The sequence below is a fragment of the Muntiacus reevesi genome, chromosome 4, assembly GCF_963930625.1.
Source record: "Muntiacus reevesi chromosome 4, mMunRee1.1, whole genome shotgun sequence".
In the NCBI taxonomy this organism is placed as follows: domain Eukaryota; kingdom Metazoa; phylum Chordata; class Mammalia; order Artiodactyla; family Cervidae; genus Muntiacus; species Muntiacus reevesi.
Genome location: NC_089252.1, coordinates 40,357,421 through 40,378,947, shown reverse-complemented (window position 1 = coordinate 40,378,947; position 21,527 = coordinate 40,357,421). Strand labels below are relative to the sequence as shown.

Sequence of the window (21,527 nt, the reverse complement as noted above, 5' to 3'; positions counted from 1 at the left end):
GAGTCTGCCTGGCATCCAACTCAAACACAAGACTTCCAGGGGGTTGAGTTTGTCCAGGGTCACAGGTATCAGGAAGAGTGTGGATTCTAAGCTGGCTGCTTCCACATCATCTCATGCAGCCCTTTATTCAGACAAATTCCTGGGACTCACTCCTGGAATTCCTGATTCAGGAACTGTGAGGTGGAGTCTGGTAATCTGGCCTCCTAAAGAGCCCCAGGTGAGCCTTGGATTTAGTCCAAGACAGGTAGACTCATTTAGTGCTTGGGGATAAGGAAAAATGAACGTCTGGGTTCTACTAGAAGTAATTGATGGTGTCTTCGTGGTCCAGAACTGAGTGGGAGTAACTGCGAAGGCTTGACTGCTGGGGATGAGGCTGCAGGGCTGGACACCGTGATGGGATGAGGCATGGAGGCTTGGGTCCAGGCTCAGGGAACCATGACCTCACACCCAGTTAACTCCATAGCACTTGGAGTGTCCTCACGTGACATGAGATGCTACCTGAGTACTTCTGGCACATTTTGAAGTCAGAGACTTTTAAAGAAGATAAGTCAAAGCACTTACATTTATTTACATAAGCTATAGACTTCAACCTGGACAATGCTGATATGTAATATTTTATTAGGCTTTTTAAACTATAAAGGCTTTCTTTATCTTTTGTTTCTAAGATAGCTCAAGAACTAAAAAGATAAATCTTTATTTACAGCTACTCCTTCTTATGAAGAAACTGAAAGACAAAGTTTTTCTTTTTTTGTACCTAGCTTTCTTTCTTTTTCTTTTTTTTTTTTTTATTAGTTGAAGGCTAATTACTTCACAACATTTCAGTGGATTTTGTCATACATTGATATGAATCAGCCATAGAGTTACATGTATTCCCCAGCATGCTTCTCCAGGCAAGAATACTGGAGTGGGTTGCCATTCCCTTCTCTAGGAGATCTTCCTGACCCAGGGATGGAACCCAGGTCTCCTGCATTGCAGGCAGATTCTTCACCAGATGAACCACCAGGGAAGCCCTTCCCAGGTGGTGCTAATGGTTAAGAACCTGCCTGCCAATGCAGGAGACGGTAGAAAACGGGAGTTCAATCCCTGGGTCGGGAAGATCCCCTGGAGGAGAGCGTGGCAACCCACTTCAGTATTCTTGCCTGGAAAATCCCATGGACAAAGGAGCCTGGTGGGCTACACCCCATGGGGTTGCAAAGAGTCAGACAGGACTGAAGCGACTTAGCATGTACTCCTTCTTAGCTCCACGGCTAGGATCCAGTTGAGTTCCAACGTGGGAACTTATTTCAGCTCCAGCAGCCCAGTCTGCTTGCTGGTGAGTGAGCCGAGGGGCTTCTAGGGCGTTGGTGTTTACGCTGCTCCAGATGGATCATTTCAGGGAGAAGACCAGCCTGACGTGACTAATGGCACTTCTGGTCCCAGCCAGGATGGTGGGGCTCACTTTTGGCTCCCTCTCAGTTTGGCAGGTTTAGAAAGTGTTTTCAACTGAAAGCCCCAGGGATTCCGGTACAAAAATGCTGAAAAACCTCAAGTACACTGGTCTGTTTATAAAAATCACAGGGTCCCTGTCCCGCCCAGGAGAGGTCGGGGAAGTGCATTCATCTAAACTCGAGAAGGTTCTTGACTAGAGATTTCTATCTGATTTAATCTACATCCGTAGCAATTCCGTAATTGAGCAATAAGTCATTTATTATGAAAGTTAGGAGTGTGTTCTGACTGTGACCCAGGCAACACTAGCTGTGTACCCTCTCTCTGTCTCCTTGGTCAAGTACAGAGACTGAAAGTTTTGGACTAATCTTCTTCCTCTAGAGGCATTTTTAGGATGTTTCCCACCTGCTGTATAAGGAGTATTAAGCAACAAATGCCCATGTGTGTGGTGATGTGGATGTCATAGCAACAGTATCCCTGGATCAGTCCCCACAGCAACTCAGCTTTGGGAGATGGAGAAGTTGAAAGAAAGTTGGCCTGAGAGCTGGGGCCTTGGATGCTGGGTAGGGGCTTCCCCGGTGTGGGAACAGCACATCCCAAGGCAGAGAGCCTGTGGAATCCAGGTTCTCTACATGTTTCCCTGTGTGTGATGTTTCTGGGCCAAGAGATGAGGATAAAGTTGGAGAGAGAGACTGGTCCCAGGTGTGGCAACTCCAACAGGTAGGCAGCTTTGTGTTCTCTCCAGGTCACCTCATCAGATCCCACTCTGACAGTGAGCCTCAGGTAGACCTCTCCAATTCTCACCTCTGTCTACACTCCAGGTTCCTCCCTAGCTGCCCCCGTGATACCTCCACCTTAGACCTGGTTTCCCAACTTGCTCCATGACTGGTCATCCTGACCTCATCCACAAAGACAAGAGCTCCCTCTGGTCCTCCTTCTTCCCTCCCCCTACCATGTGAAATTTACCAACTGGGGTCTGCTGACTGGACTTACGAGATGCTCGCCCAAGACGTGAACCCTCTTCAGCTCCACTCCCCAACCCCTCTTCCACCAGCACAGCCTCCTGGCTGCAGGGCCCCCTTGCTCTTCCCCTACTGCAGCTGCTGGAGTTGCTCTAGGAAAGGGATCCCCTTGTCGCCCTCACTGGGTGGAGTGGTTGGTGATCAGAGTCCTCTTAGCTTGGGTTCAAGAGAAGTGAAGCATCGGTCAAGTCCTGCTCTGAGTCCAGCCACCTCTCGAAGAGTTTTGCTTCAAAACTCCTTCTGTAGGTGGTGCAGGGCAGGGGGTGGTGGGCTTTCCTCCTGGTACCCCAGCTCTGTAGCTCTCCCATCATCCCAGGTGGGGCTGCTGGTGTTGCACTGACTGTAGCTCAGCCCCATGTCTCTTTGACGTGGGATGCAGGGGCATCAACTGATAGTGAGGAGGAGGAGCAGGTGGAAGAGGAAGTGGGTCTGGGGATGTGCTATGGAGGCTTGGCCAGCCCTTCCTGCTGCCTGGAAGGCTCTGGCTAGAATTTCTCCATGGCTGGTGGCTCTGTGACATTCAGAGCTCAGCTTAAATGTCACCTCCTCAGAGAGGCTCTCCCTGAACTCAGAATCTAAAACAGCCGCCCTGACTCCCTCAATCACATCATTCTGTTTTAATTCTTGGAATAGCAAGTGTCTCTGTGAGATATTTAGTTGTTGACTTATTTGTATCTCTTACTAGTGTGTGTGCTCTTCTGTCTCTTACTAGTAACATTGAGGCATAATGGGCTCTGAGCAGATTGAAAAATCTTCATGCACAGGCCTAAGACATTCTTCTTCCTTCTGGAAAAAGTACAAATGTGCTATGATGAAATACAGTATAATGCGAAACCCAGTTTGGGTATACGAACTTGAATAGCCTGGGATTACATCCTCGTGTGTGTGTGTGTGTGTGTGTGTGGTGTGCGTGTGTGTGTGTGTGTATGCGCGCACAGGGGTGGGAGTGCATCCTATAGCCTTGGCTTCTTTAACAGCCAGTGTAAATCCCAAGTGGCTGGTACCCACCCAGGCAAACAGCAGGTCTGAGCCCTCAGGTCACTCAGCACTTGCTGAGCTGTGCACCGGCCTCCTATGCCCATCTTCCTCCAGTGAGATGGAAGCTGAGACACCAGCTGTGAATATTATGTAATTCTGAATTAAGCATATAAAGAAATATATACATATGTATATATAAATATATATCTGAATAAAAACAAAGACCCTAATTGGAAAAGAAATAGGTACCCCAGTGTTCACAGCAGCACTGTTTACGACAGCCAAGATACAGAAGCAACCTAAACGTTCATCTACAGAAGAATGGATAAAGAAGATGTGATATGTATATACACACACACACACACAAAATGGGATATTACTCAGCCACAAAATGATGTAATACCATTTGCAGCAACACGGATGAACTTGAAGGGCATTATGCGCAGTGAAATAAGTCAGAGAGAGATAAGTACTGTTTGATATCACTTATATGTGAACTATGAAAAATACAACAAGCTAGTGAATGAAACAAAAAAGAAGTAGGCATGCACGTGTAGAGAACAAACTAGCAGTTAGTAGTGGGGTAGGGAAAAAAGACTTACGGAATTAGATGAAATCATATGTGTGAAATCTTTGAAACTGTAAAGCACCATAGAGTTTAAAGGATCTTTCATTCAATAAAAAATTTTTAAGAAGAAAGAAACTTTAAAATGGGAAAATGAAGCAAACAGGTACTGCTTGGACTCGATGTCTGATCTGGGCCTCAGAGTTGTCTGACTCTGCAGAAGCTGCTGTCTTTTCAAGATGAAACCTGTCCTGCATCTGAGACAGGCTCCTTTTATCTTAACGGAATGGTTTATATTTATAATTCCTTAAAAAAAAATCCTAGCCCTTCCAGGGAAAGGTTGTAATTATCCAAAAAAAATTTTATGTATTCTTTAAAAATGAACAAAAAAGCCCATGGTATACACAGTTTGAAATAATCCATGTAAGTGTGTATGTGCTGTGCGTGTGTTTCCTTCTGAATCTAGTGGTGGTCCTGAGGTCCCACGTGGTCTGGGGTTGGACCCATGCACAGTTCTCTAAATGGATGAGATAGGAAGCGACTGTTTATTTAGCCAAGTAGCCGGGACCACTCGTCCTCCCACGGGCAGGAAATACTAAAATAGTGAACAAAGATAAACTCCAGAAAGAGAAGGGATTTCCTCAGCGCTGATCTGGCCCATCCTTTCCGTTTAAGCCCATTCATCAAACTTCCCATCACCTTAGTGGCACATTAAGTAAATCTGGGGAACCAAACCCAGATTGCTGAAAGCTAAGTTATGAATAGGTGTTTCAGACAGTTTTGGCTTCTATGTGTAAAATAAAATGAGCTCGTGTAGGTGAGATGACCTGCTGTTAGGGACCCTATCATTAGCGATGCTTCCTGTTTATGCCTTGAGGAAAGATCAAAGTTCTTTGGGCTTCACACAGGGACCACCGGAGACTTGAGGGGGCTTACGTGGTTGAGTGGTAGTCTGCATGTTTTCCTCATTTCTGAAATTCACCTCACTGACCTACCGGTAAATTACAAACCATATAATATTCTGGGTGGATAGGCAGAGACTGCAGTGTTTTCTGTTTTTCATTTATTTAGGCTGGAGGAGAAAAAATAGACTCCGAAGAGGCCCTGATCTATGAAGAGGACTTAGATGAAGGAGACGGTCCTGAAGGCGACTTGGAGGAAAGCACGAAATTAAAACTCTTCCGCAGGCTGGCCTCCGTGGCCTCCAAGCTGAAGGAGTTTATTGGCAACATGATAACCACTGCGGGGAAGGTTGTTGTGACGATTTTACTGGGTTCGTCAGGTGAGAACCTCCAAGTCTTGGGGCGCACAGGGAGCGAGCTGGTGAATGATGAAAGAAGGAAACAGTTCTATTCTGCAGCAACAAAATCATAACTCTAGCTTTGTGAAACTGGCCACGTGTACAAACCACACACACACACACACACACACACACACACAGTTTTTCCCATTCAGTTGTAGGTTTAATGTATTAGATGGTTTTTGTTAACCTCTGTAAAGCAGTCTTTTCCTGTAGCAGTTAGGTGGCGTTTTCTACGTGACCAACAGACCCACTGTTCCCCTCCCTCAGAGCCTGTAGGTGGAGATCTGTGACAAGGGACCGTTTTCTGTCCCCATCCAGAGGGGCTTTCGGAAGCTTGTCTGTTTACACTGAATCATTAGGTCTCTTAATTTAACTTCTCAGGATTGAGTGTTTTTCTTCCCCGGTTAGATGGTAATCTCCCAGCACACACGCCCACTTCCTCTCCCTGTTGGCTGCAGGCTGCTCCTTCCATAAAAACCTTATCTCCATCTTTGCCCCGTCCCCATTGCCCCAGAGCTGCTGTGAACTTTATTCCATCCTGCTTCTGTGAAGTTTCACAAGATGAAGCAACTGTTTTTCCATGGGAGAGTTAAAAGATAGAAAAGTGAAGAGTATTTCTCAAGAAATGTAACTCAGGACTTTAATGAGAAGTTGTTTCAAAATGCTCCCTGAAAAGTTTTTAAATGCCTATGAAGGAATGACTTCATTTGACATTTCCACTTTTAGTGATAGAGCGAATCACATTTTGTCGGGTAGGACAAAGATTTAGTGAGGTTTTATCTGCCACTGAATGCAATATTATCATGAACCCTCGTCAACAGAGAAGCAAAAGTAAATCATTATTTTAAAAATTTATTGAAGACAGTTAGAACGGACATACAGTATTCCTGAAAAACTGGGGGAGAAATAGAGAATGGAAACAGGCAAGTAAACATGCTGAATTCTACTGGTTGGAGAAGTGAATGTTTGTTGTCGGGGCTCAAGTGTCACAGGTAGGGTTTCTTCATCATCTGATATTTCCTCATGTTTACAAATTTCACTTTACATGTGACTTTTTTTCACAATACAAATAGCACTAATTCTGATTTCATCAAGAGAGTGTGATGAATTTTACTACACGCATAGGAGGAATTCCTCATCATCCCCAGCAGTGAGGGAGGCTGAGCTGTGCGGGGTTTCCTCCTCTCCACGTTTCTCACACGTGCCCCGCCCCTGCCCCCGCAGGCATGATGCTGCCCTCTCTGACCTCATCCGTGTACTTCTTCGTGTTCCTGGGCCTGTGCACCTGGTGGTCCTGGTGCCGGACCTTCGACCCCTTGCTCTTCAGCTGTCTCTGCGTCCTGCTGGCCATCTTCACCGCGGGACACCTGATCGGACTCTATCTGTACCAGTTCCAGTTCTTCCAGGAAGCCGTTCCCCCCAACGACTACTACGCCAGGTAAGAGGCATCGCTGGACATTTGACGATTCCGTAATATAGTCCTTGAGCCCTTGGGAGGCCCCTACCAGGCCCTGAGAATCTGCTAAGTTTCTTCTGATGCCCACTGGTAGGTCAGCCGGGCTTTGGTGGGGATGGGGACACAGTCTCTGCCTTGAATGTGTTGGCTACACGGTCTGGAGGGAAGAGGTGTTGCTTCAGGTGGGGTTGCTGCTGGGGTGAAGCGGAGGGAAGCTGTTGTTTGCAACAAAGAGCAGACACATGGTCTCAGTTGAGGAAGGAGACCAGGGAGAATGTTTTACAGCAAGGAATAAGAAGGACATATCAGAGCATCCGTGGGAGGGCGCTCTTGAGGGCAAACAGAGGACAAATTGAGGGTCAAAAAGAACTGAGTGACCATAAAAATGTAAAAGTAAAAACACATGAGTCCATGGTGTGTGTGTGAGAGAGAGAGAGAGAGATTTTATGTGCTTCAGTTGAAGTTGACTATTATCCCAACGTCTTATATGAAAATGAGAATTCAAGGTAAAGAACCCAGCATTTATTTTGACTTTTTGGAAGGAATTCTAGGCTGTTCTCAGTTAATGAGGGAAAACTCCTCCTGATAGGATGTCACTAGCTAATGAAGGGAAAGGAGTGCTAGAATTAGAAAACTATCATTTACCAATTCTTCATGAGATACTTAAATCTATTCACAAATTGAAACCATGACTTAAAGAGGCTCCTGGGATGAAGATTGTTTACAAGGATAATAGAGTGTAAGCTCACTGATCATTTGCTAATTGCAAAGGGAAAAGCCCCTTCTGGGGTAGTCAGCATCTTGACCAGTTGATCCAAACAAACTTTACCAGAACGGGGTCTCTTGACCTTTCAGACTTCTAGGCTGGATACAGTGTGGGGAACGAGGCACTGTATAATTAAGACTTTAGACCTAACCTCCAATTTCCAGGAAATATAAGGGGCAGGAATGTGGTTTAATTGACTCCACAGGGAAGCAGTCATTAAATCCAGAATGTAGAATGTAAGGAAAACGACCTGGTCTCTTAAAAAATCAGCATTCTGAAAAAGAAGTGTGTGTGAAGGGTGTGGGCAGAGACCGTTCTACTTCAAAGGAGAAGCAAGGAAGCCTGCAGACAGATGAGAAGCCCAGCTCTGGATCACATCTCGGTTTAAGGACAAATCCTTTTGAGATTAAATGGGGAAATTTCAATATTCACTGATTATTAGCTGATAGTACAGACTTCCTGTTAGTTCTTAGGTGCATGGTTGTGTGTGGTTATCTGGGAAAATGTCATTAGTTTAGAAGATACGGGGTGAATTCTTTAGGATACACGGACATGAAAAACAGAGGAGCCAAGACATGGAAACATCTAGGTGTTTGTTGATGGACGAATGACAAAAGAAAGAATAGTATACATATATAAGGAATGTTCTGGGGAAGGAAATGGCAACCAACTCCAGCATTTTTGCCTGGGAAATCACATGGACAGAGGAGCCTCGCGGGCTACAGTCCATGGGGTTGCAAAGAGTTGGACCCGACTGAGTGGCTAAGCACAGCACATAAGGAATGTTACTTGGTCGTGAAAAAGAAGGACGTCCTGCTATTTGCAACAACCTGGATGAACCTGGAGGGCAGTGTGCTGAGTGGAATAAGTCAGAGAAAGAGGAATACTGTATATCTCACTCCTTATGAGGAATCTAAACAGAAAGCCAAACCTAGAAACAGAGAGGGGAGCGGCGGTTGCTAAGCGCTGGAGGGTGGGGAGTATAGGCAGAGGTGGAAAAAGGTACATATTTTCAGGTATGAGATTAGTAAATTCTGAGGATCTATATACAGGGGCACTGTAGTAGTAGCAATGCATTGTAATAACATTGTACCGACACGTGCTGAGAATAGACCTTAAACCTTCATACCGCAAAAAAGAAAAGAAAAAGAGTAGCTATGTGAAGTGATTATTAACTTGATTGAGGTTCTACGCATCATTTTACAATCTATGCTTATATCAAAGCATCATGCTGTCCCCTTTAAATATACTACAATTTCACACGTCAATTGTACCTCAATAAAGCTGGGGGGCACTGAGAAGTCTCTTTAATGATGTGGATTTACATAATATTTATTTTAAGCAGAAGTGGATAGATACAAAATTTCAGTGCAGACATTAGTTCTAGGCTGAGTGAGTCTTTTAGTTTCTTCTACACATATAATTTTTGTTTTATTGAACACATATAGAAGAATGTTTTTACTGTTGCAAGATCGTTAGTTCCAGACTGAATGAATATTTCTGTTCTACTAGAAGTTTAGTTTTTGGTTTTATTGAACACATAGAGCAAAAAGTTTTGCACTGTTGGACTTTTAAGGGATGATTTAATTGGAAATGTAAGTTGTATACCTTCTATGGGGCTGTGGTCGCGCCACATACCCCAATTTAAGGCTCTTTTCTGCCATCTAGAGACTGATAATAGGAAATACAAAGACTATTCTGAACCACCTTGAAAACACCTCTTCTGTAAAGGATCAGTTAGTAAATATTTTAGAGTTTGCAGGCCTATGGTCTCTGTTGACAATTATTCCAGGAAGCCATTTTAGTGCAAAAGTAGCCCTGTACGAGATTTTAAGGTTTTGGCTAGGTTCTAGCAAAACTTTGTGGACACTGAACTTCGGATTTCAAAATATTTTCACATTTCATGAAATACTATTTTGATTTTTCCCAACCACTTAAAAATGCAAAAGCCATTATTAGCTCACTAGTTACAACAGGTGGTAAACCAGACTTTCCAACCAAGTGTGTGGATAATAGCAGTCCTAATAGTGTAATAACTTACCATCTTTATCTTTCATTGGGATTACCTCAACCTTAAAATTATGGTTGTAAGTTATTATAGACACTTTGAAGATAATACCTTTAAAAAGTTTAAAAGCTTCATCACTGTACTCTTATAGAGTCGTTAGAAGTTGGGTGGTTTATCAGAGTATAGATAGTTTGAGCTAAACAATGCAATATACATTTATATATACACATATACATGTGTGTATATACATACGTTTGCATGTAGCTGCCTTATTGTAGTTTCTTCCTCCATTAACTTGGTGAAAGTAGGACATTGCCTTTTAGCCTTTGAAAGCTTGGAAATTTACGTATTTTAAACGATAGCTTTTTCTTAAGGCGTAACTTCAACGCATTGCTATCCACCAACTGAGCTGGCAGAAAACAAACTGCAGACAATCAGGAAGAAAAAGTCATCTTGCGTGGGCATTTGTCACAAATTTCATAACCACAGAGACTCCAGTCCATGTATCTAGCTTCGGATGTGGCTGTCCTCAAAACAATCCAAGTCGTTTTTGTCCTCTTGTAAGCTTTCAGATAGGCTTTCTGGTGAAGGTTAGCTTTATTTTTAGAATATATTTAGAATACTTTTAGAAATATTGAATTGATTTGTTTATCATTAAGATGCTTGTGGATGATTGTTTGGAAAAGTGTAAAAAAGAATCAGGAAAAACACTTAAAAAAATAATCCTAAAAATTATAAAAAATTATAATTTTTTTAAAAATTAAAAAATTTATAAAATTTATTAAAAAATAAAAATCATAAAAATTTATAAAAATTTTAAAAACTTAAAAAAATTATCCTAGAAATCCTAAAAATCCTAGAAAACTCCCAGAAATACTGTTCATTTTTGGTCTGTATTCTCCCGGTGCTTTTCCTGTGCATAAATGTGCCTTTTACAAACAGACTTTGAATCGTGATGCTTGACTGTTGCACAGTATGGTTCACAGGCCATTCTGAAACTTGCTCTGTGCAACTTCTGCATCTCTTCATGTCATGAAATGTTCCTGTAAAGTGTGATTTTTCATGGCCTGCAAAGCTTTTGATTGTGTTTGACTGTGTAGCTGTGCTGTAATGTAGTCAGTCCTTGATTTCTGACCCAGGAGATTTAGATTCTTCATTTTTGCTCTCTTGAGCATCCATGTTACTTATGAACTTAGGAAAAACTCATAATGAGTGGAAGCAGCCCCAGGGTCCCTCAGCTGTGGGAGAGCCTCTGCCGGGCTGACTAGTGCTCTGCTCTGCGGGAGGGCATGGAGGTTTCCCTGGTCCTGGGAACACCATGTTGCTTCACAGGTCTTCACGCAGGTGTTGTGACCTGAAATCCGGCTCCTGTGTGGAGCACACCTCTGCAGGCTTGGGTTTCTCTAGGGTGATGTCTTCTTTCAACCCAAGAGTCCCAAGAGATCATATGATTCCTTCCAACTCCACTCACAACTGGGTGGAGCTCCCCAAAGGTTCTAGCCAGGGAAGCCTGTGGAGCAGGTGGGTAGGGACCCGTAGTGGACTGGGCAGACAGGAGACTGGGAGGATGTAGAGAAGGGACAGGGAGGAGGGCTGCCCGAGGAAAAGTTAGTGATTCCCACCTGTTTGTGCACAGAACTGTCCAAATTCTCCAAAACAAAGTTCAGGGCTCTTTTCTGATAAGTTATGAGCTTACCTATGGGAAGGTTGGGCTTCTGTGGTGGCTCAGATGGTAAAGGATCTGCCTGCGATGTGGGAGACTAGGGTTCAATCCCTAGGATGGGAAGAGCCCTTGGAGAAGGAAATGGCTACCCATTCCAGTATTCTTGCCTGGAGAATTCCATGGACAGAGGAGCCTGGCGGGCTGCAGTCCATAGGGTCACAAACAGTAGGACATGACTGGTGCAAATAACACTTGGGAAGGTTAAGGCAGATTGAGAGTAGGATATGAGACACTGGATTATATGGTTCACATGGTTATAAACCATAAAAAATTCAGTGCCCCCTCTTGTGAAGTTGATCCAGCACGATAAAGCTTTAAAGCTAATCCACATAATTTACAAAAGACAGATAACATACCACTCAGCACAGTTTGTTTAATGGAATGGAGCCCAGTTCCAACGTATTCTGGCAGGTCTCCCTAAGGAAGATGGCAGACTAAACAAAATTTGGCTTAGTTAATCCCAAGTATGGGACTTTCCAAAGGTTTTGTGTTTCCTCGGGAATTTCTGTAGACAGCAAACACCTTACACTTTGAAGGCCAGGAGGCGAGGGTCAGGGTTCAGAGTCCTCACCTGGGTTCCCCTCTGTGATAAAGCCACCAGTCCCAGCCAGCTTGTGTCCTGTGGGTTTTCTGCATGGAAAGTGTGGGATGTGCACCGGGTGGATGACGGGACCGAGGCTGGTGGACCTGGCTTGCTCTGTGGTGTCCTTGAATGTGAGCTGAAATGTGTTGAGTGCTGTAAACAAACATCTACTCGCTGGTGATTTTACAAAAAGCCAGTTTTAATAGTGTCAACTCACTGTTGACTCTTTCCTTGCAAAGATGACACTGCAAGTAATTCTGAGGTGAGCTCATGTAAAAACAGCCCTGGGCAAAGTGGGAGTGGTGGGGGGTGGTCCTTTTTTTCTCACCAACATTATCTGGACAATCGCAGCAAACATTCCATCGTGGGCTAGGTGGAGGGCTTGGCTGGGGAGCCAGCGTCTACTGTTTCCGTAGTCATGACTGAGAGTGATGGAACCTGTAGGTTTTCTTCTTCTGTGTGTCATGAACATTTGTGCGCAGTGAGCACTCACGTGGGGGTGACTGAATAGCCCTCAAGGTCGCGTCTCATCATCTCTGACTGGCTGTCATTCCAACCTCTGCACTTTCTCTGCGACAGTCACAGTCACTTTCTCTATACTGCAGGGGTTGGACTTCTTTTCTCAAATTCATTTTGTTGTTTTGCTGCTTTTTTTTTTTTTCACCTTAGATCCTGCAGTTTGAAAATGAACAAGAATTGTGGGAAGGAATGGGAGAGATTCAGGCCATTCCCTGTGGAGGCAGCATTCTCTATTAAATAAATACACAACAACTTGTCCCATGTCGGCCTTTCCATGTCCTGTTTCAACAAATCACAATAAGAAAATGCGCTTTGTTTAGTGAAGGAAAAACATGTTTATTTCAGTGTTAAAACAGTATACGAAAGGAAAGTCAAAGCCTCCAACTTCAGGAATATTTAGCCATTCTGTAACAAAATAACAAAAATGAAAAGTAAACACGAAAAGTACAGTATTATTTATTATATTTGTCCTATTCTTACACTAGTCATTAAAATGTCAGTAATGTCTCAGGAGTCTTAATGGCCCTGATGCTGTGTGTTTTTCTTCTGGTTTGGAGAAGCCAGTGGGCTCCTAGAAAGTGACAAAGCGCAGTCACTTTTGTGTTGTGTCTGATGCCGTTGGCTTTGCAGGTGATTGTCTAATGCGGCTTGTTCTAGTGCGTTTGCAGCCTCACCTGGGACAGCCATGGTGCTGCCTCCTCATCAGAACTGTCTGAGCCTCGCTAATGGAAACAGCACAGAAAGACGAAATTGTTCTTAATGGAGGCAGGTTGGTGAGAACTTCATCTGAAAGCGGTCCCATGGGGGGAAAATTAATGTCAAGCAGGTCATTTTCACGCTGAGGAATGTAAATGAACCTGTGGTTAACACTCCCCCTTTTCACTAAGGGTGTCACCACCAGGTAGCCGATGGTTTAGTTTGCCCAGGTGGTGGGTGACATAACAGCAACCAAACTGTGTTTCTTTTTGGATTTAAGTGACCGATCTCAGACCCACTTCATCTGTGCTCATCTAAAAGGCAAAAACTGGGAACCAAGAGAAACAAATCGACTTTCCACAGATAAATGGAAAATCAATAGAATGTAAATACTTGACCCTCAAGTCCATTCGGGAAATCGCCACAACCTGATGGTCACCTGGGGCCGTGAGTGGCTGTGGTGTTGACCCAAGACCCCTGGGAAAGGGGGGTCCCTGGGTGGAGTGTCCCCCTGCCACCCAGGTGACACCTGGCATTGTGTTTAAAGCAGCCACTGCCCCTGACCAGGCAGGCGAGCCTCCGCACAGGACGTCTGTACAATCTGAACCTGAAACCTCCCCACCTGGGCTTCTGGAAGTGCACCCTCGACTGGCTGTGTCTTGCCTTTGCTCTTGAGCATGCCTCTCAGAAGGGTCTTCTTCCAGTGTCCAGGAAGGACCCACCCTGTCCTGTGACCTGGTTTCCTCGCTGACCTGGAGGGCAGTCAAGCTCTGGAGCTTGCACAGAGCAGCTCACCTGCACAGGTCACTGCAAGTCAGGGCCTTTCTGCCCAAGTGCTGTCCCTGCTCTCAAGGATAAAGTATGGTCCAGTGAACCTTGCCAGGTGAAAGGATGACTCGTTTTACATTTAATCTTTCAAAATACGAAGAGGAATAGAGATTAGGCAGAGTTAGCAGTTATTTTTTTTTCTACATTTGCTCCAAATGATTAGTATTAATGAACATATTACAAACCATGCCTGGATGGTACATTTAAGTGCTTTCAACTTTAAAAATTAATAGCAAATTAATGATGGTAAAAGTTCTTGTGGTGGGAAGATGGACGAATCCTTCAAGTTAAGATAACAGCTGATGAAAAATTAAAGCGCTCTTTTAAGAAAGGGCATTTTGGAACATAACAATTATTTTGCTATCAAACGTTTTGTTGGAAAGTGTGACCATCTTGTTTATTAGAGCTAAGATTCTCATTCATGGACTGGACTTTAATTCAATGCAGTAACACCTCATTAATTTTTTAGACTGTAGATAAGCCAATTTGGCTGACTTGCAAAGTATCTTGAGGACAAACATACAGAAGGATATTGCCTCATAACTGCTTGGCTTTCTGAAGTTCAGAATGTTACTTATGCAGTAACTGTGGCTGTTGTTGTCTTCATTTTTTTCTTTTTTCTTTTTCCAAACTTTAAACTTTTTATTTTGTATGAGTGTAGTTGAATAACAATCTTGTGATAGTTTCAGGTGAACAGCTGAGGGAAGCCGCCACACCTATACATGCATCCTTTCTTCCCCAAACCCCCCTCCAGTCCAGACTGCCACATACCATTGAGCAGAGTTTATGTTCTGTACAGTAAGTCCTTGTTGGTTATCCATTTTAAATATAGCAGTGTGTTCATTTTAGTTCTAAACAAACTGACCCAGAAGTAAGAGGTTAGCTCTGGAAATGGGAACTGAGAGGCTTTGATTTTTCTCTTCAGAGTTTCTCTAAAGAAGCTTTTCTTCCCGAGAAAACTTAACAGTGGTTTTCATAAAGTTGCTAGTTATTCATTTTTGGTGGAAGTAGTATAATTGTTTTTCTTAACAGCTTTCTTGATGTATAATTGATATGAAATAAACTGCATAATTCAAAGCTTACAGTTTGATCAGTTTTGACATAATCATACCTGTGAAACCATTACCATAATTAAGGGAATGAATATACCCATCTGTCCCAAGAGCACCATCATCCTTTGTAATCTCTCTCCTGTCTTCATCCTCCTTCATCCCATCCCCAGGTAAACTCTGATGGCTTTCCCTGACTTGATTAGAGTACATTTTCTAGGACTTCCTATAAATGAAATATTGTGGTATGTACTTTTTAACGTTACTGTTGCTATTATTGTTGTTATAATTAATATTATTATTATCCTGGGTGGGACAGGAGGCAGGTCTCATTTTGCAGTGTGAGAGTTCATTTCTTTTTTCATCCTCTCTTAGTAAAGTCAATCTTTTTTAATTTGGGCATTCTAATTGTTGTGTAGAGGCAATTCTTTGTGGTTTTAATTTAATGCATTTCCCTAATGACTAATGAGGCTGAGGATCTTTTTCATAAGCTGATTTTACATTCATATTTCTTTCTGATGAAGTGTCTGTTAAAATATTCTACCCATTTTTATTTGTCTTTTAAAATTTATCTTTAAATGAGGGGAAATTGCTTTACAATGTTGTGTTGACTTCTGCCGTGCAACAATGAGAATCAGCCATAATTATACATATATCGCCTCCCTCTTGAGCCTCCTTCCCCACCCCACCCCCATTCTACCCCTCTAGGTCATCACAGAGGTGCCAGGCTGGACTTGTGTTTTATAGGAACTTTTCACTAGCTATCTATTTTACACACACGTGCATGTTAAGTCACTTCAGTCGTGTCCAACTCTTTGCAACGTTATGGACTGTATGTCGATGCTACTGTCTCTTCATCACACTCTTTTCAGATCGTATAAATCTTTCACCTTTTACCCATTTTTAAAAATCATGTTAACTTTGTTTTCTTACAGTTGAGTTCTGACAGTTGTTTAGAAAACCAGGACATGAATCAATTATCAGGTATATGTTTCTGCAAATATTTCCCCAGTCTATGGGTTATCATCCTTTTACTAGTGTCTTTGCAAGAGCAGAGTTTTTGGTTTTGATGAAATATACTTCATAGTTATTCTTTTGTGAATTATGCTTTTGGTGTGGTAGTTAAGAATTATTTGTCAAGCCCAAATTCACAAACGTTTCTTCTATATCTTCTTCTCAGAGTTTGTTTTGCCTTTAATGTTAAGTAGTCCAGAATCATTTATTGAAATGACTGTGTTTTCTTTTGCATCTATTGAAAATCATGTGGTTAGGTTTATATGTAGACTATTTTATACAATTTGTCTCTTCATCTTTATGTCACTGTCTTGATTACTTGTAGCTTGATAATGTCTTGAATTTAAGCAATGTCAGACTTTTTTTTTATTTTATTTTAATTTGAAGTTGTTTAAGCAATTCTAAGCCCTTTATGTTTCCATATGAATTTTAAATCAGTTTGTCGATGTCTATGGCATAGCCTGCTGGGATTGAATTTGTATGACAGAAGAGTTGGTGTCAAATTTTTTTTTATTATTTTTAAATTTTTCCTTAAGAAGAATTCACTTATGAAGCTATGTGAGTCTGAAATTTTCTTTATGGGAAGGTATTTAAGCACAGATTCAATTTCTCTAAAAAATATAAGATTCTCAGGTTATTTTTTCTTGAATGAGTTTTAGTAATTTGTGTCTTTCAAGGAATTGTTCTTTGCATGTAAGATGTCAAATTTATGAGCATAAAGTTGCTAATAATGTTGAGTTTGTTTTCTTTTGAATATTTGTAGAATCAGTAATGATGTTATTTAATTTATTGCAGAGAATAATTATTTAATTTATTCAGAGAATTTGTACTGTCTTTTTCCCCTATTCTGTCCACATGTCCACATTTCCGTCTATGGTATTTTTCTTCTGCATAAAATAATTTTTCACATTTTTTGTAGTGCACCTTCTGGTGCTAGATAGTTTTTCTGGGTATAGAATTCTGGGGTAATAGCTTTTATTTTGCTACTTTAAAGATGTTCCCTCACTGTCTTCTCACTTGCATTGTGTCTGACAATAAATCTGTAGTTCTTATTATTGTTACTTTATATATTAATATTGATGGAAAATTGCACTCACCTTCCTGATAACTGCTTCCCTGAATTTAAAAAAAAAAATAAAAGAAAAAGAAACAAAAAAAAACCAGATTCTAAACCAGATGTTAGAATCCATTCCATGATTCACTGGGTTTGAAACTGATTAACATTACCATACTTCCATGATACATGTTGATTAAAGTATATTCATGTTTCCCTAAAAGAGAAAATTCCCAAGAATGGGAAAAGCTTATACTTTTTGTTGCATCGCATTACAAGGACACTTCATGGAAAGCCGTTTCCTATGATATGAACCTGAGAAACTTAGGGCTTTATCCTAGAAAATGTAGAAACATTTTATGTGGACTTAAAGGGAGAAGATCTGGGCTTTAGCTAGACTTCTGCCAATTGTTTCCTTTTCTAGATGTGTTGACTTCTTCCTAGAGTAACTTTAGTTACAACTTTTCTTACAGACTTCTTGCTTTCCCCTGTTTGAGCATGCCTCCGTAGATGGATTATCCAATCTTTTTCCTTCTATATCTCTGACCTTTCTGACACTAAATGAAACTCCTTGGTCATTAGTTCGCAGATTTCTCTTTAGTGACCTTCAAATAAATTAAAATGTAAGAGCCAACAATTAACTACTCCACTGGGGAGTGAGATCCCTCCCATGGGGTCAGTGAGGTGCCCCTGTGCCCTTCAGAGGTAATGCCTACTGCTCTGATGCTCAGAAAGGGGTGGTGCAAATCATCACTCTGCACCCATCATCCAGGCAACACAGTTCTATGGAAGGAAAGCTTGATAACCACCTTCCAATGAGTGAACAGCTCAGAGCACGTTTCCTAAAATCATTCCGCCATATTTGAGTAGTATTCCCACCATCATGAATTCTCTATGATGACAGGGATAGTATCTTATTTGTTTGCACATCCTCGACAATAACTATAGTACTCAATAGACTCAGGACTCAGCACTTAAAAGGACAAATTTACTAAATGTGTCCTGTAGTGGAATCTTCCTATGACTAATGCCCTTTCCTGAGGGTTTCCTGATATCCTTGGGGTTTTCCTATTTCACCACTTACTGCACCTGAGAAATGGAGTGGTGTGATTTGAAGTCAGCAGACCTGGATACATAAACCCTACCACATACAAACCTTTTTATTCATTTGTGCCTCAATTCATATGTATAATGGAGCCAATAGCAGATCCCCAGCAGGGCTGGCCTCAGACATTCAACATAGTGCCTGATTTTTTCAGGGGAACTGCAGAGTTGGCCTGGGTCTCCTTCTTTCTGCCTTTGTAACGTCATTTGTTATTAACTATGTAGGGCCTTAAAATGAGGTATTCAAATCCATGCTTACATTATAACTACTTGGGGAAAATTATGTTTGTGGGTAATAGAAATGCCCACATTTGATATTTCTCATCCTGTGCTCCCAACATAGAAGGCTGCATGGTTTAGGGGCCGAACTTGGCCTTGTCATAAGAAGCCGTATGGGATGACCAACTGGTCCTGGGAGTCCTGGTTCTGACTCATTTCTGCACTGCTCTCAGAGGTGAAAATGTGTTTGGACACAGAAAATAGACCATAAATCTACGACATTCATAGCACATAAATGTTCTTGAGATGTGGCGTCATCTCAAGTAGGGGAGTGGGCCTTTAATGGTGAAATGGCAAGGAACTTCCACATGGCCTCAGTGTGTTCATCAGCTGTCCGCTTTCTGAAGACAACAGACTCTACCTGTGCAAAATCATCCCATGGACAGAATGCTTATATTATAAGGCAGGGTTCCATGCGTGTAGGGTTAAGTCCAGTTACGACAACCTGGCAGACCGTTAAGACACATGTGTGCCAGAAAGGACTTCAAAGGCGTGATGCAGAGCCCAGGGGACTCCATGCAGAGTTTTTCCAGGCTTAAGAAAACAATGTTGTGCGGAAACTGTCAAACTCCAGTTTCTCAAAAATGTCTATGGGTTTGGCATGGAAATGTGTTTAAAGCATAAGTAGGAAACTAATGAAAAAAGACGTTAAACACTGGCTGTGTTTTTCATATGATGCAATACAGAGGGGAGGGTGGTTGGAAGCCAGAGCAGCAAGAACATGTGTGTAAAAGTGGTCTGTCCTCACCCAGATGGGCTGCCGTAAGGACGGGGGAGCATCTTGCTGGGAGGACCACTGAGAGCTAGATTCAGTCTCCTTCCAGCAAAGACATTTGTCGAACTTTGAGGAAATGCCTTCAGGGGGGTGGAAGCTCAAACCTCATTTTCTGTGGACATCTGACCTGTCTTGCCTTCTTGACAGTGTGTCCTTGCCTTATTCATGTGTAAAACTAATTCTGTTTCCCACCTGCCAGCAGTTAGATTTTTGGCCTTTACTTTACCATGGGGTTTTGGAGGAGGAGATTCCGTCCTCGTCTGCTGGTGGCCCCCCGTTCTGCAAGGTCGTCCCCCCCACACCTGCCCCGCCCTTTCACCCCATAATGCAGGGTGCTGGACACACCAAGCCACAGTACAATTAAATTGTGAATAACAATGATAGAGGAAAATAGTAATAGCCTCACAATGGAAAATACATTTTGTGAAAGGGGATCACAGACTTCTCATCAGAAATTATGCCAGTCTAAATGCCAAAGGACAACATCTTTCACATTCTCCTGGAAAAAAAAATCAATGTGTGATTTTATATCCAAAGGTATATATGGAAAAATATAAATATGGTCAAACAAAGATGTCCTTATATGAAACTGAGGATGTTTGGCACCAGTAGATCTTCATGACACACAATATATATATATATATATTTTTTTAATATTAAAGGGTGTTTTTCAGACTAAAGAAAGTCATTCTTGGTAAAAACTCAGAGTTACAAATAAAAAGCTCCTGAAATAAGATTCACCTCTTGACCATCTCTCAGTGAAGTTTTGTGAAGATACAGTGTCAGCTGGTTAGTGAGGGCATATTTGATTGGAGAATATGCCTCCAGGTGTTAGTATGAGGGGCTTGGATTGTAAAGATCTCTGAGCTCTTGAGAGAAAAGGCTAAATTAAAAGCATGGTGTCTAAGGTCATGCTAGCAAGGATGGCTCCATCAAAAAACTTGAAACATGACAGTAATGTACATAAATTGGAGTCCTGTGCACTGTTGGTGGGAACATAAACTGATTTTAGCCACTGTGGGAAACAGTACAGTGGTTCCTCAAACAATTAAAGATAGAACTACCAAATGATCCAACAATCGTACTTCTGGGTATATGGCCCAAAATATCAAAAGTGGGATCTTAAAAAAAGGTATTTGTACACCTGTGTTCATGGCAATTTTATTGATAATAGCAAAAATGTGTAAGTCTCCATCCTTGGAGAAATGGATAAAGAAAAGGTGATCCATCCATACAATGGTATATTATTCAGCCTTCAAAAGGAAAGAAATTCTGACACCTGCTACACCAGTGAATGAACCTTGAGAACAATTATGCCGAGTGAAATAAACAGTCACTAAAGAACAGATATTGTGTGATTCCACTTAGAGTCTACCAGGTGCGTGGCATAATCATCTTGATGAAGACAGAAGGTAGGATGGTGGTGACCCAGAGCTGAGGGGGAAGATGGCGGAGGGGTGGTTTTAGTGGTTAATGGGGACAGGGTTTTAGTTTTGCAAGATGACAAGTTTAGAGATTTGTTGTACAACAGTGTGAATGCAGTTAATACCCCTGTACTGTACACTTAAAAATGTAAGATGATTGATTCTGTGTTATGCGTAAGATCTGTATAGGAGATTGCAAGGAGAAAGTCACTCAGTCGTGTCCGACTCTTTGCAACCCCACGGACTATACAGTCCATGGAATTCTCCAGGCCAGAATACTAGAGTGGGTAGCTGTTCCCTTCTCCAGGGGACCTTCCCAACCCAGGGTATGTTATCTGTATTTTACCACAATGTAATGTTTTAAAGTGGGGTGTTATTTTCAGTATTACGTATTTCTTGCAAGTGGCTGGGTTTCTGTATTACCAGAGACCAACAGATGTGATCTGGAGTGAACCTGAAAACAGGTGGAGGTTTTATAAATCTGCCAACATGTGCAAGGAGAAACAAACACCCAGCCAAGTCATAACCACCATGCGCTATCAGATGTTGGGAGTGCTTTGAAAGGGGAGAAAAATCACAAAGCAAGTGCTCCATGGGGAGTGGAGAGACAGTTGTGCTTCCTGCCAAGGAGGAGGAGGAAGAGAAGCAGGAATCTGATAGGAGTGGGGGTGGGGATGGTCACTAATATCGCCCTGGCCTCATGATAATAACTGCAATATCTCTGAGAGGTTTTACAAGTGGAGAATTCATAGTCTTGGAAAACCTTAGAGCAGCAAAAAATGGGACGTCAAAGTCAAAGGAAGTTCACATGTAAATGCTACAAACTATTGAAAGATTCCATTCCAGGGAGACTCACTTGACATGTAAATGTTTCATTCACTTAGTAGAGTCATTTCTGAGAAAAAAATTCATATAAAATGAGCTTCTTAATGAATCACATTTACACAATTTCCCAT

The 21,527-nt window shown here is 42.1% G+C and overlaps 1 protein-coding gene across 3 annotated transcripts in view; it reads left to right on the top strand.

Annotated features, from left to right (window-relative positions):
* Positions 1-21,527, top strand: part of PIEZO2 (piezo type mechanosensitive ion channel component 2) — a 246,335-nt gene that overhangs the window by 141,280 nt on the left and 83,528 nt on the right. For all 3 annotated transcript variants that reach the window (XR_010662900.1, XM_065932593.1, XM_065932591.1), the window contains exons 6-7: positions 5,062-5,272; positions 6,518-6,731. Coding sequence is in view for 2 of the 3 variants with exons in the window: in XM_065932593.1 (XP_065788665.1) it covers positions 5,062-5,272; positions 6,518-6,731 (425 nt within the window). In the remaining variant the exon portion in view is untranslated. The remainder of the gene's footprint in view (positions 1-5,061; positions 5,273-6,517; positions 6,732-21,527) is intronic.